General features: G+C 42.1%; 2 protein-coding genes across 3 annotated transcripts; one reads left to right on the top strand and one right to left on the bottom strand.

Annotated features, from left to right (window-relative positions):
* The first annotated feature begins 897 nt into the window (after positions 1–897).
* On the top strand, positions 898–5,750 carry cdc42l (cell division cycle 42, like). The gene is made up of 6 exons (XM_070966391.1): positions 898–958; positions 2,465–2,569; positions 2,699–2,771; positions 2,875–2,984; positions 4,379–4,576; positions 4,704–5,750. Exons 2-6 carry the CDS (start codon positions 2,465–2,467, stop codon positions 4,791–4,793), a joined length of 576 nt encoding a protein of 191 aa, XP_070822492.1. The 5' UTR covers positions 898–958; the 3' UTR covers positions 4,794–5,750.
* A 379-nt stretch (positions 5,751–6,129) lies between these two features.
* wnt4b (wingless-type MMTV integration site family, member 4b) lies at positions 6,130–9,908 on the bottom strand. Of its 2 annotated transcripts, XM_070966346.1 has the most exons (9): positions 9,497–9,908; positions 9,076–9,317; positions 8,528–8,681; positions 8,261–8,345; positions 8,024–8,155; positions 7,507–7,649; positions 7,294–7,434; positions 7,053–7,215; positions 6,130–6,943 (listed from the first exon to the last, which is right to left on the bottom strand). In XM_070966346.1, exons 2-9 carry the CDS (start codon positions 9,162–9,164, stop codon positions 6,774–6,776), a joined length of 1,077 nt encoding a protein of 358 aa, XP_070822447.1. In that variant the 5' UTR covers positions 9,165–9,317; positions 9,497–9,908; the 3' UTR covers positions 6,130–6,773. The 2 variants fall into 2 exon arrangements, with proteins under 2 accessions (XP_070822447.1, XP_070822446.1); XM_070966345.1 differs by having other exon boundaries at positions 7,294–7,649.
* Positions 9,909–15,151: the final 5,243 nt, after the last annotated feature.

Raw genomic sequence — 15,151 nt, 5'->3', positions numbered from 1 at the left:
CTGTTCGTTTGTAATAATTTGCATGATTTCAACATAATTTGATAATACCGTATGTACCATTTAAGCACAACATAATCCGAATCAAACTCTCTGGCCAAGTATGTTGACACACACAAGGAATTTAACTCTGCTTCTCAGAAGCAGTTCTCTGTATAGATGAAGATACACATATAAATAAATAAATAAATAAATAAATAAATAAAAGCAAATTTAAAAATGGCACAAAATCTAAAAGTGCTATTATTCAAGAAAAACAGAGAACTACCTCTATACAGGTCAGATTTGTGGTCAAGGTAGTGCATGACTTCCCCTGTGGTGTGCAAAGAAGGATGGAACACTGTATGAAAGATAATTAACTATGCATGGAGGTAGTTTTGTATGCATATTTGTAAGTATATTTACAGCTATGGAACTCCCTGCCTGGGGATCTGAGGCCAACAGAATCACTGACATCTTTATGCTATCTTTTTTAAGCCTTTTTTTTTTTAAATGCTGCCACCACTTTATTTCAACATACCTTGTCTGTATTATCTTTGTTGCTCTTATCTGTATTTTGGGCCTTTTATTTTGTATTATCTTAAATGTCTGATGCTTATCTTAGTCCTGAAATGTTTTAATTCCTTTTCAACCATGTAAAGTACTTTGTAACTTTTGAAAAATGACGAATAAATACAGTTAGAGAAATCATCGTGTTTGTTGTCATTAGATAGATAGATAGATAGATAGATAGATAGATAGATAGATAGATAGATAGATAGATAGATAGATAGATAGATAGATAGATAGATAGATAGATAGATAGATAGATAGAAGTCCTGCTGTGTGTGCTTCTGTCCAGCAGGCGGCGGTGTTTGCTCGACAGCTCTGACTGCGTCTCGTCTGATCTGCGGCTGCGCAGAAAGTAATTCGACCCTCAAACCCGGATGTAACCAACGCCTAACCTGTCTGAAGAAAAACGGTGAGTGGAGTTAGGAAAACAGTCCGAAATGACTATTTATGGTTTATTACTTCACGGGACACGTGTAGCAGAGTTTCCTTAACAATGTAACGTTTTTACTGAGAGGAGACGCTTGTTTATTTATTTATTTTTAATTCGTAGTGTGTTAAAGTTTCCTAGCCATCAGGCTTAATTTAGTGTTGGCTAACATCAATCTGGTTAATGAAGTCGCCGCAAATGTCAGTCAACAAACGCCGGTTGTCCGATGATTTTCTTGTGTTTGTCGTCAAACATTGAGCTGTTCCTTGTTTAGTAAGTAACTGAGGTCAAAATGTGACAGTTCACAGATTTCCTCACTCATCAATCTGAGCTAATGCAGTCACTTAATAACTAATGGTATCGCTATAACCGGGCTTTAATTGTTCGTTTCATGCTAACTATTGCGTCTACATTTCGTGTGTTTTAAGTTTCAGCACTTTTCAGCCTTCAGTTTGTCTGGTGAAATGCTTATTTAGCGGAAGTGTTGGGCAGTATCCGCTTCTAAATTACATCAGTCTAATAGGCCGTCGTGTTTTTTTCCCTCTCACTTCTCTGGTATGTCGCTTATGCGGAAGTGATTCAGTGTCATCAATACTCTTCGGCATGTACATGTAATAACAAGCATAATACGACCGATGTGATTTTTTTTTTTCTTGTTTCTTCCTGTCTCTTCCTTCTCTCACAACTCTACTTACCACCCAACTGAATAATTAACATGTAAGCAGCATCTTAATCTTGCGGCTGGCTTAGATGGAGCTTTTTTTAAACGTAAATTTTGTCTGTAATTGTAAGTAACAGGATGTAAGTATTATTGGCAAAGCATGCTGAAAGTATAAAAAGTAAAAGTACTCTGTGCAAATAATGGGAGTATTATACTACTATGTATTATAACTTTTGATCATCAGTACTGATGCATAAACACCTAAGAAGCAATTTAATGTTGTAGCAGGTCGAGATCATTTTAATGACTTCAAATAATGTATGGCAGGCTAATTTGCACTAATGTATCACACTTTCTAAAGTTATTATATGTTTTGCATGTAAAATCTCAATCTGACATAGCCTCCAGATCATTTCTGTGGAGTAAAAGCACTCATTAGGCAGCAGAACCACCCCTGTCAGAGTGGTGTTTTACATTATAGGATTATTATTACTGATGCCTTTTAATGTTGTAGCTGATTAAGTTAGCAGTTTTAATTTAGTGACTGTATCTGTCAAATAAATGTGGAGGAGTTGGTAGTAAAACATTTCCCTCCTGTGATGAAAAAGAGTTATGAAATATCAAAAATGGAGTACTCAACTAATGTACAAGTATCTCAGAGCTGTTTGTTCATCATAACGTTGTCTGTAAGTTCATGTAAATGTGTGGCCATTCTTCATGTTGTTTCCCTTCTTGTATTTGGGGCCATACTTCATAATGTGTATTTGTGGTTTACTGTATTTGCCAACGCTCTTTTGATGTTTCCTTTTTTCTCTTTGTCCCTGTAGATGCAGACTATAAAATGTGTAGTGGTAGGGGACGGTGCAGTAGGAAAGACCTGCTTACTGATCTCCTACACAACCAACAAGTTCCCCTCAGAATATGTGCCTACGGTAAGAAGATTGATCGACTGAGTCATGTGTGCCGTAAATACATTGACGGAGAACCAATCGTTCTGTTTGATATTTATTCATGGCTGAGATGCAGTGCAATCAAACATGCTACCTTTTGTTTTTTCAAAGGTTTTTGACAATTATGCAGTGACAGTGATGATTGGGGGAGAGCCCTATACACTTGGCCTATTTGACACAGCAGGTAACCTGAATTTCTTTGAAAGTCTCTGTTTTTATCTGTTATCTGTGTCACTCGAAAACAAACAGAAAAACTTTCCCCTTCCTCTTGTGATTGCTGCTCTCAGGTCAGGAGGATTACGACAGGCTGCGTCCTCTCAGCTATCCACAAACAGATGTCTTCCTTGTATGTTTCTCTGTTGTCTCACCCTCATCGTTTGAAAACGTCAAAGAGAAGGTCAGTGTCTGAATCATTCAGTGTTTCCCGTACATTCGTTCTGCAGTGGCAGAATTATAAGCGCCACAGCTAAAATTTCATGCGATCATTAATATCAGTGGGCTGGTAATGATTTTTACTCATACGCTGTGCAAGCATGAGGAAAAGGTTAGCAGAAGGTTGTAGGTCCGGCAGTAAATGCACACTGCAGTCTTTTGTTTCCTAGCTGCTGGAAAAGTGAGGGTGGTTAGGCCTAGCAGACATCTCCCCTGTGCTTCCGATGACAGTCTGGAGGCTGAACAGGAAAGGATAACAGTATGTTTCTTGGCTGTTATGTAATGTTGCGAAATTTATAGTAAGTAGAGTTAATTATTTGTCTTAGCTGCAGGTTATTATTAGCTACATACAGGGTTTTCTCCACCTTTATAAGGCTTAGGCGCAGCACCCAAGCCATTTTGGGCCGCACCACCTAAGCCAAATAAATGTAAAGTCAATGCAGAGAGCATCAAAACTAAGTAAGTGACTCTTCTTAGATCTAATGGTTGCAGTTGGTACTCAGTGGACTTCTTTAGCAAGTTTTGTCTTCAAGCTTTTTCAGTGTTTACGTTATGTTTATCTCCTCTGGCTTTTCCAACTTGCGTACACAGAATACGGTCAAATTAATGGTCTGAAACTAAGGATTACACCCAATGCCCCCACCAAATATGTACACTAACCCCCAAACCTAGGAAAAGGATGAAATTTTAAGCTGCTCCAGTGCACATGAATAAGGGCCAGCATTGCATGCATGAGACTCATTTTTTTCACTGATTGAGGAAAAACACGAGCTTGACCTTTTGTTGTTAGATGTGCTGGTTTGCAGACTTTGTTTGACAGATGTGTGCGGTTAGTCAATCGACAGATCATTTACTCAAATAATCATGAAGTATATACAATGTAAGGAAATAGTGAAAAATGGCCATCAAGATTTTCTTGTTCCCTAAGGGGACGCGAAATCAAATGTCTTGCTTGGTCCAACCAGATAATCAGTTTACTGTCACTGGACACACGCAGGTGACAAATCTTGACATTTGAGAAACAGGAACAAAGGAACGTTTGGCATTTTGCTGAAAAAAAAATTGTTTAAATGATAAATCAATATCACCATAGATGCTGGTTAAGTTTCTGTTGCTTGACTATTTGATTATGTGCTGATCAATTCAGCTCTACGGACCCAACGGGGTGGAGGATAAAACATTTATTTAAATCAGGAACTCTCTGCTCAAAGCTGAAGTTAACAAGACTGTGAATCTGAGCAGACACTGAATGCCAGCTGTCAGACAGTTTTCAATGCTCTCAGCAGAAAGCATATTTGTTCGGTACCAAAACAATACTGAGGTACCCAGACTTACATCTTTATATCATCTTTTCCCCAGTGGGTCCCTGAGATTTCTCACCACTGCCCACGCACACCCTTCCTGTTAGTGGGCACACAAGTGGACCTGCGGGAAGACAGCAACACGATTGAGAAGCTGGCGAAGAACAAACAGCGCCCCCTTTATTCTGAGAGTGGAGAGAAGCTGGCTCGTGAGCTCAAGGCTGTCAAATACGTGGAGTGCTCAGCTCTGACACAGGTACGGGCCATCGTTCGCTTCTCCTCAGAGTTAAACTGAAAGCAGCGTGGTATTTATTAAAAGAGGGAATAAAAACGAAAAGTATTCTAATTTTCCCTCTGCTTTGTTTGCTGTGCTCTTCGACCAGCGAGGGCTTAAGAATGTGTTTGACGAGGCCATCCTGGCAGCCTTGGAGCCTCCTGAGAGCAAACCCAAGAGAAAGTGCGTCCTGCTATAGACGAACAACGCCAGCGAGAGACGGGACGGTGTAAGAAATAGGTGGGGTGAATCAAAACATCAGAAAGATCAATGGCCGCTATGAAAACAAAAAAAGGACAAAAGCAAAAGGGGAAGGGAGGTACAGTGCCATTGAGACTTATCCTAATACACGTGTACACTGATTGTGCCTTCAAAATAAACTTTGAAAGAGGCTGAGGCAGCAAACCTTCAGCATGCAGTAAGTGTCACCTATCTCCTTTTCTGAAAGCTTTTAAAGTTGCAGTGTTTTCTCTACAAATGTTCAGGTGGGGCGGGCCCCCCCTGCCTGTCACTGTTGCTCCATTAAAAAAAAAAAAAGATTCTTCTATCGCGTTGCCTCTGGCCTCCTCTGTGTTTCACGTTTTGTGGCCTGTTGGGGCTTTTAAACCCAATGGTGGGAAATTTAAATGGGAAACACCTTTAACATTGAGCCTTTTAGTGAAATTTACACTGAAAGGAGCGACTCGATGTTAAGTGGTTCTCTATTGAAGATTGAAGAATCAAGGCTCAAGAGATTTATTGTCACTCCAAATTAAGGTAGATGTCCCAGAGACCTCTGTGGAGGCCAGATGCTTTTTCTTTCTTTTTTTTTTTTTTTTTTTTTTTTTTTTTACCAATTTCCCTTCTTCAGTTGACTTATGGCTTTCTATTTTATTCTTCTTTTGTGAATATTGTATTAATTCCGTGACTCTGTTTTGGGAATTTTTTTTTTTTTTTTAGCAGTTATTCATTTTGAAACTTGACTTTTTATTTTATCAAGATTTTTTTTTTTATTGCTAGGCTACCAATTTTGAGCGCTCAATAATATAGCAAATTAAGTTGTAATATTTTGAATAGATCTTAATCTTGATAGAGATTGAGACGGTAACCTTTGCTAGTAAAATTCTGGGTGTTTGTAATCGCAGGATATTTTTAATAAAATGGTTTAATGACATGGAAAGTAGCCATTGTTTGGTATGTGTGGGAGAATGCTGCATGTATGAGAAATTATAAGGGAGATCAGCAAAGGTGTGAAGTGGAGTCCTTTGTTATGAAAAAACAAGGATGTCTCAGGCCTTGCATGCATTACATATTATCTTTACCACTGTCCTGTACAAATATAAAAGAAATAACTGTAAACTTGTCTGAACTGCAGCTGTCCATGTTTGCTCATGTGCAGCCTAGAAAACTTTGCCTCCACTTGAGGCACCAGTGGTCAAAAACTCTGCAGGCTATCTTTAGCTTTAGCCAACCCATGCTCATACATAAGTTGGGAATTTCACATGTGACAATATTTTAACACAGCTCTGGTAAATAAACACAAGAAACACATGCTTTGGATAAAACTACTGTATTTATTAGATTTTTTGGACAGACCTAAAAGCACTGCTGGTGCAGGAGGAGTTTCACATGAAGGTGAGGGACAAAACACAAGACAGACACTGATGTAAGTAGAAGTTATTCTTGCTATTTAAGATGTTGCTGCTGGAGGCTGGAGTGAAGCAAGGACTCGGACGTATAAATAAATAAACCAGAAGAGAGAAGAAGACATAAATACAGGCAATGTTCAAAGACTTGCTGGTCTATGACACAACGCAAATAGCTGATGAAGTAAAAATAGTGCTGCGCTGTTTCCCTGTTAGTTCTGGTTAAGTTCGGCTTCAAAAGCTTTGTCAGTTCAGTGTGAGATTAACTGTTGAGTGTTCATGTCTGTTTGTGTGCATGCATGTTTGTGGCTGCTCACATGTCTGTCTCTGAAGGCAACTTTCACAACAGAATCCCCAAACTTATCTCTGGCCTCACTGTTTCAGTTGAAAAATTAGTTGATTTAGGACTTCTTTCGTCTGGAGTTTAAGGTAATTTGGATCCAAAGGTGTGAATTGATCACTGTCTACGTTGTCCTTATCCCGTCTTGTGTTCACAAGTGTCTGTCTAGTGGTTTGTTCGGGTCTTTCTGCTTTCTGGTCTTGTCTGGGCCCTGTTAGACTCTGCAGGTGTGAATGGTGACTGTGTTCTTGCACTGCTGGCAGCGCACTGAGCAGCACCAGGAAAACTTGCAGGAGCAGCGCTGCACCACCTCAGCCCGGCCCGCTCTGTATCCCGGCCCGCAGCACACCAGCTCACAGCCATCTGGCGCCAGCCGAGAGGTTCCTGAGTGTGTTTTTGAAGACAGCAACATCATTTTTCTGTAATCGTTTTGATTGATAATTTGGATTTTCAGGAATGTTTTCCTGTGAGACGGTCTTGCCGTTGACCTTACCGTTACATCTCCGACCAGCAGTCCCAGGGATACCGTTGTCTGGGTCAAGGTGACAAAAATCTGGAGAGGGTGCAAGGTACAGAAGGTCTCGGGCAGCAGGGGGTTTGACCTGGGGGTCACGGGGGAGTAGGGCTGTCCTGGATCCAATACGAGTCAAGCGAACCTAAGAAGAGGACGATGTTTAGAGAGCTAGACGGAGAACTTTCACCGTTTCACAGAAGGTTATGGCGTATTCTGATACCTCTGTGGCTCCATCAAAGCGTTCCTTGAGCACAACGCCGACACGCCTGAATGGAGGCATGACTTTCCAGCAGGTCCTCAACTCACAGGAGCCAGAGACTCCATGACACTTACACTCCACCTGCATGTTGTGAAGGATGGCCTGAGGATGAGAAGACAGTGAGTAAAACGGTGGCAGATGACAAAGCTGGAAATGAAGCGTGATACCACCAACCTTTCGACCAGCCTCGTTGTTATGGAGGTTCATGAGCGGTCGCCCTGCTGACAGCCCCTTGGCTCGTTCTGGTTCGTCCACAAATGTTTGAGAGAAAGCCACACCATAGGACAGGTTGTCACTGCACCCTGACCACTGGAAACCTGTGGTTGGAGATGCGGTACAGTGGATCACTGCACCCTTGAAATAGTTTTCATTTCAAGCTGGAAAAGATGGCTGTTCAATGGTAAATCCAACACTGGATCACACAGAGCAGAAGCAGCTGCTGCACAGCTTTCTGTCAGTCTCTCATAGGTATTGCACTTATGGCCACAATCTGAACAGTAATGCCACAGCACAGGTGTTCTGCTGCTGACAGCTGATGGAAAAATACCTGCCTGCAATGTGGACATTAGAGCTTCATATATGTAACCCAGAAAACAGTGCAGCAGCATTTTCTCTTTTTTTTGGTGTGTGTGTGTGCGTGACTCAGTGTGGATTTACCCGTTACATTTTCATGCAATGGAATCCAGCTCACCCTCGGGGCTGACCCCCCTGACCTTCCTGTCACAGCCACACCTCTCCAGCTCCCCGCGGGTGCAGGCTTGGGTCACAGCCACTGCCACGGCTGCAGAGGACAGAGCGTGCACAAAGGCCGCCTCACGAGTCCCTGAATCCAAAATAGAGATACAGAAATTCTTATATTGAAGTGTGTCATGTATAGGTTCATCATCGTGCATTCATTTTCCGTGACACATTCTCAATGTGAGCATACCTTGGTTCATGACTCTGCCAAATACGTTGATCCCACGTGGGGTGGTGGAACAGTTCCAGCGGCGATTCCTGAACTGGTGCTGGCACTGAGTTAGACAGCGACATGCATAGCAGTGAGAACGAGGGGCGCTCATGTAAAATGTATCAGGTCCAACACACACTGATAATGCTGATAATGGTAGCATTATGAGATTAGTCTGTGTTTTGAGACAAGTAGCATTGATGCCTGCAGGTCGTGACCCTGAGACCCTTTGCCCCCTGACCATACCTCTTCTATAACCATCTCGGCTGCCTTGCGTACGGACTCCATGACCTCCCCTCGCGCCCTGCACACCCCCACCTGCCCTGGGGTCAGCCCCCTCAGCCGTGCACATGGGGCTGCACCAGACACGGGCCTGGAGCGAGGCAGCCTCGCCAGGGAGCTGGGACACAAAAGATGGGGAGTGGTGTAGTGAGTCACAGCGGGTTGGGAAAGGGAAATTAATTGGGCAAGGGGGCAAAAAGAGAGGATGCATAGTGAAGAAAAGGGGAGGGAGTGGAAGAGGAAGGGCACATGACGAAGAGAAAAGGGGGCAAGAAAAGGATGAAGAGGTGACGATCGGGCATGGTTTTAGAGAGGATGGAAACAAGGGGAAGATCAGGCAGAGAAGACAGGGAAGACAGAGAGAAAGAAAAGAGAAAAGGTCACCAGGAGTGAGACAAAGAAAGCGAGGGGAGCGACTGAAAGAGATTTAGAGACATGTCACCATCTTTTAAAAGTTATAGCATGACAAACAAACTCCCTCTTTCTCTTCCTCCCTCGCACGCTAGACTTACAGCCAGTTGGTTGCCATGGTGGGGTGGGTTGCCCATAGCAACAGGAGGAGGAGTGGTGCCGTGAGATTGACAGTGGAGACAGTTGGCATCAGACTGTCCGTCTGTCGGTCCGTCTCCGTGCGTCAGGCTGGGTCTTTGGACAGCACGCTGGCCGTCTCCACAGTTGAAGAGATCTGCGTGCCTGTTTGTTGTGGTCTTGGTTTATGTTTCTGGGTGGGAGTCTGGGGATGATCCCCGCATATCTGTCAACAGGTCAGAGACAAGACAATGCTGGACAAACTGATCGTCCTTTTCTTAAAGATCCCCTTTAAACAGCCCTTGAATAAACGATAATTTCATGCTTGAGTCTGTACACAGAGTTTATTTCTCTCCAAAGTAGCACCGATTCTTACCAGTTTGTAGTCCTGTGGCATCCACTTACCCTTCTTTTTGATATTGAGTTGATCAAATTGAAATTTAATCCCAATTTCAATCGATAAAGTTGTTCATCAGTGTCTTCACTTGCGCTGTCAGTGACAGCAAAAGCATGCTCACAGGACCGTTTTACAGACTGCAAGCAAAACTCATCCTTTAGACACGAAAATAAGTCCACACGTCCCAATTTAATTGGACATATCAGTAGAATCAACCCCCCAAAAAACAAAACTTAAAATCCAGAAGTGCTTGAAAAATTCTTTTTTTTTTTCTTTTACAAAAAGAAGCAGAAAAGCATTGTGTCAGCAAATACTCGGTTTCGCTCTTGAGAAAACAAACGTGTCCATTCCAGGTTGAAACCGCAAGAGTGAGTGAGAGCGGTGAGATGGGAGTGATGGGTTATAAAGGAGGACGAGAATGAGGGTGGGAGAGGGGGGACAGGCATGATCCAGGGTGTGGAGTGATGCCGAGGGAGGGGAGGAGGAGGCTTTGGGAAGGGCAGTGGTTGTACGTGATTGTATGTGAGAATTAAGAGTGCAAGTATGCTTTCTAATGTGTTTAGCTTGAGACCTCAAACCTGGAGGTAATGTCCAAATACATGTGTGTTTAGGTGCTCTTTCTTTTTAAATCCGTGCACGTTAATGTGTGTGCTGAAGTGTTTTCGCTGAGAAACACTGAATGAGAACACAAACTGAAGCCTTTTTGTCTCCTCGATACAAATACCCAGCAGGAATATTGATCCATCAGATGAGCGAAACCCTCTCATCCTCAGAAACTATGACACAGCATTTCTCTTTCCACGTATATGTACATGCATGTGAAAAAGTGTCTTACCTAATGTTTAATTTTCCCAAACTTTGTTGCTCATTTTACGAGTCCCCCCCCCTTCCCCTTCCTCTATCTCCCCCACATTTGCCCTCTCGTTCTCCCTCTCTCCCACTCCCTATATTGTCTTAGAAGAAGGGGTGACATTTAGACAAGGGGAAGAAAACACACTGCCGACAAATATTGGAACTGGGGCAAATAAATCACGAGATAGGAGGGGAAGGAGGGCATGAGGAGAGGGTGTTACACTGGGGTTAGGAAAAGGCAGTAAAGAATAACAAAGCAGGTTTGTGACACATGAGAAAAAAATGAATGACATTATGTGTGTGGATTTAATAGTAGAGAGGGGGGTCTTAAAATACTGTAAATAATGTTTTATTAATTTATACAAGCACTGAGGAACTCACCGTACAATATACAGCCTATATTGCATAATTAATCTTTATTGACAGCTGTTATTTGTTAGTTTTCTCCCTCTTTCTGTTTAGTCAGTGATGTAACGTTACACAGAATCTCTCACTCTTCTAAGACCAGTATGTAACTGGTATGACAACACTGGAACTTCATTACACATGATGTGATTTTCTCTGTAGATAAACGACGTGTTACGCTCTGCTTTTACTTTTATAAATATATGTTTAGCTGTAGTTTTTTTTTTATTTCTGTTTTATTCCACAGGGGATATGACACAAAAAGAAATTTGTGAGGAAGATGCAAACTCTGATTGAGTCCTAATTTTATTCTGATGTTTAAATGGTTCTTTATTGTGGAATATACAGCCTTTGAGGGCTACCTAGTTATGAATTGCATAACCTTAATTTTGTTCCTTTTTATGCTGATTATCCCATTGCCCCCAAAAGAAAAAGAAAGCCACTGTCCATCTGCAAGTACTCTTGCAGATGGACAGTGGCAAATCTTGTCCATTCGAACTGATGAACTAATATTGTGAATATATGTTATGCAAAACATTTAAATGTAGTTTAATCACAGCAAAATTACTGAACTTCCACTACAGTCAGAGGGTTCACCTTGATGGGTTTTTAAACTAGGCTAGTTACCTTTGAGTGAGCGAGTTTTTCTGGTGTTTTGAGCTGCTGCTTCATTTATGGGGTCTAACGAACTCAGTTACCAAGATATTGAAGCATAAAAAGAATTTCATACAGGTAAGAAGAACTGGGTAATCTTTAGCTTTAGGGCTAACTGTGGCTATCTTATCTTACATTGCAGTAAAAAAATACCTCCCCCCCAGCCCTGTAATTTCCTTAATTTTATGGATGAATAAATTGAACCTCGAAGACATTTCTTTCTAATCCCAGAGGCCGGTAGAGTAAAAAAAAAAAAAAAAGGTTGCGGCTCAGCCTTGTCACACCTGATGAAACGTATTTACAGCTCTTAGGGCTCATTTGTTGAATCAGATGAGTCAGTGCTGCGCTGGGACCAAACATTTGCAGACTCTGTCGTGGTTCCTGTCCAGGATTTGGTGGCCCATTTACCTGAACCCTCTGACACCCAGTTCCTGAGTAAATGATCATCACCATCCACACACCCTCTCTCACACACATACGCACACACACCTTCCACTGTCTATATCTGCGAAGACAGGTTTCTTGTAGGCCCCCTTCCCTCCTTTTTTTTGTCCTCCTCATGTCGTATTCCTCCTTTGTGTCCCCTGTTTCTCCAAGTGACGTCTTCCGCTGTCTCCCACAGCAACGCCATGGTGATGAGCTGGCCACTGTCATGTCCGGCGCCTCTGTTATGCTCATCCCTTCACCCCTCTCTCGTAAATAACTTGCCCTCTTTTTTTTTTTTTTATCTTTATCTTTCCCCCATTTTATGGACATTTTATCATGCTGAAATGGTCCAGTACTGATTGACTGTAGCCAGGTTGCAGAGCCTGGAGAGATGCTTGTTAAAGCTTCAGCATGACATACATGTTGAGATGACTTGCTTTCCCTCTGTTATTGTGGAAGGTTGCAGCAGACTTTGAGAGACTCTGCTGAGAGTTGGTGCAACTCTGAACCCATCTCGCTTCGTCCACTGATGCTGACCATGGGATGGACGGTAGGCCTCCTTCAGATGGTTGCCTCAGGGTGATTCTGGACTTCATGAACATATTTCTGCTCAAGGTCATTATGAGGCAGAAGTGTGACCCACCACCTTTTGCGCTCTCCTTCATTTGCTTTGTTGCTTCCCTGCACTTGAGGGCTACCTGCCTCAGCAGTCTGGGCGCGGATGGAATAATCATAGCAGGCAGAAACATGACTGCTGTGCATGAGCACGCTCACATTGCGCAGGCATCTCTGCCAACAAAGAGCTGAATGCACTGCTGTGTATGAGTGCGCGTGGAGCGTGTGCATGAATATTATGGGATGGCCGGCCATGGTGTTGTCAGGCAGGGAAGTGGGGGTGGCAGAGTGGGCGGTGAGCTGTGTGCACATGGGGGGAGGGGGCAGAGGGAATGGACGACCCATGAATATTATGGAATGATGGTGGTGTTGGAGGGATGGGGTGGGGGGGTTCAGTGCATGTGAGGTGGAAAGATAGCTGTGCATATGGGATAGAGGGAGTAGGAGGAGGTGTTGGTGACGCGTTGCACGTGAGTGCCTGTGCACGCGCATACACGCATGTGTAAGGGGCATTCAAGCGATAGTAACAGACAACGGCCAGACATAGGCCTTTGTTGCTATGCGATCTGCATGTACTGCACAGTGGGGAATACTGCAGTGGCCATCGTGGAAGAGGAAGCAGTTGAAGGCCTCTGGGCTCACATTTTGACTGTTTCTGCCCCGTTCTCTTACCACGTCGACTGAACCCAATGTGCAGAAAGCACCATGTCTGATACAAGAGAAATCTTTGTTACTATGAACCTGAGAAGGCTAGAATTAATGTAACTTAAGAATTGAACATCGTCTTGAGTTTCCACAATCCAGAAATGCATTTCCGGCCTCCAGGGAACAAAACACAGTCCTATAAGTCCAAAGGTACGAGTTAAGAAGTTACTGATCACATCCCTGCAAATGAATATAATGGTTGCTGTACTGTAAACCATTTTATCATTTAAAATGAAAGCACCTATGCATCCTTAAAAACCATGATACACATTTAAAATGTAGAAAACCTAATTAAAATACAGTGTGTAATTACAGTACAGTAATCCATGTCTGCCAGTCTCAATGGTAGCTTGTCTTACATACGCTTTAACAAGCAACAGCCTGCCAGTGGATCAGTAAGTCATTACAAAGCTCTTGGTGTGCAGCCAAACACTATTCAAACCAGCAGAGCTGTATTTTAAATTCAAATAGAGATCCTAAATTTTCAGGCTGAATTTTGCGTTAATGTTTATAAAAATTACGCACAACAGGCCTATAGCTAATTGAAAAAATGATATCAGCATGAAACGCATGGATTGTTTTCATTTTTCCCTCTGTGTAAACTTCATAGAGATTCAGAAAACAGCTGGGACTAAATGATATGGAACATACAACCCTGATTACAAAACAGTTGGGACGCTGTGTAAAATGTGAATAAATACAGAATGCAATCATTAGCTAACGAATTGTGTTTACCAACAATGGTCCCAAGCCCATGTAGCAATATCATTTATATCAATCATGTGTTCACAAAGTGGTGAATCTTGCTGCATCCTCGCTTGTGATCGACTGGGCCTTTCCAGGAAGCCCCTTTCACACCCAATCATGATACTCTCACCTGTTACCAATGAACCTGTTTACCTGTGGAGTGATGCAAACAGGTGTTTTTGGAGAATTCCACAACTTTCCCAGTCTTTAGTCGCTCCTGTCCCAACCTGCTGAAACATGGTGCTGCATCAAATTTAGAATAAGCAGCTATTTACAAAAATCAATGAAGCTGATGAGGTAAGATATTAAATATATTGTGTTTCTACTGTTTTCAAATGTGCATCTGGCATGAAAGATAAGCAAAGTATCACATTCTGTTTTATTTATGCTTTACACAGCAGCTCAACTTTGTGGATTCAGGTTTTTAATGTATATGATAGTGACAGTGTGGGATGAGATAATTTAATGACTTACAAAGCTACTTAAGGGGAGACAAAATGAAAAGAAACAAATCTTTAAGGGGTCAATTTTTTTTGGAAGATTTCATTTGACAGCAGCCAAAAAGTCTGTGTATAGACAAGTGCCTCTGTGTGTGTGTGAGAGAGTGTGTGAGTGTGTGTGTGTGTACATGCCCCAATCAAATTTAGTGTGATGAAGTGCAGTTCAAAGAGGTATATTGTATTGCAGCATCATGATTAGACTCACGTGTGGCCTTAATGTGCTCCTTCTAAGCTCTTTTTTGAATTCAGACATTTAAAATAGTACTTGTTGAACATTCAAGTATTTTTACTTTAAAATATTGGTAAGAACAAAACAAACCGTGTAAAGCCTGAAGCACTGTCAGCGGCCAGTTTTCTGTCTTTTTTTTAAGTGTTTAGAAATCAAGCAGCATTAAGCTGCAATGTGCTGCAGCACCAGAACAAAGTATTGAGACGCTGCAGTAGGCCTGTAATGGGTGTTTTAGTTAAGTTATTAAACATTTCTTCCTTTGTACAGTATAATTATCTTCTGTAGTTTCTACATCATGTCTTGGCAATTCTAGTACCATCGAAACAGTCATTTAATCCCAGTTATATTTACTGTTATGATCCAATGTGCAGCAGCTCAAGTCTTATTTAATGTACTCCAAACAGACCCTGAAGGCAGCATTTGTGTGTATGTCTTTATGAATCAACTTTAGCACTTTAGAGAAACTTTTGACCCTGTTAAAGATGTTTTCATGAATTAATTTGACACTTTTTCTTTTCTACAGTGTACGT

Source organism: Chaetodon trifascialis, chromosome 7, assembly GCF_039877785.1.
Source record: "Chaetodon trifascialis isolate fChaTrf1 chromosome 7, fChaTrf1.hap1, whole genome shotgun sequence".
NCBI classification, from domain to species: domain Eukaryota; kingdom Metazoa; phylum Chordata; class Actinopteri; order Chaetodontiformes; family Chaetodontidae; genus Chaetodon; species Chaetodon trifascialis.
Note: the sequence above shows the minus strand (reverse complement) of the source record. Positions and strands in the feature narration are given on the sequence as shown.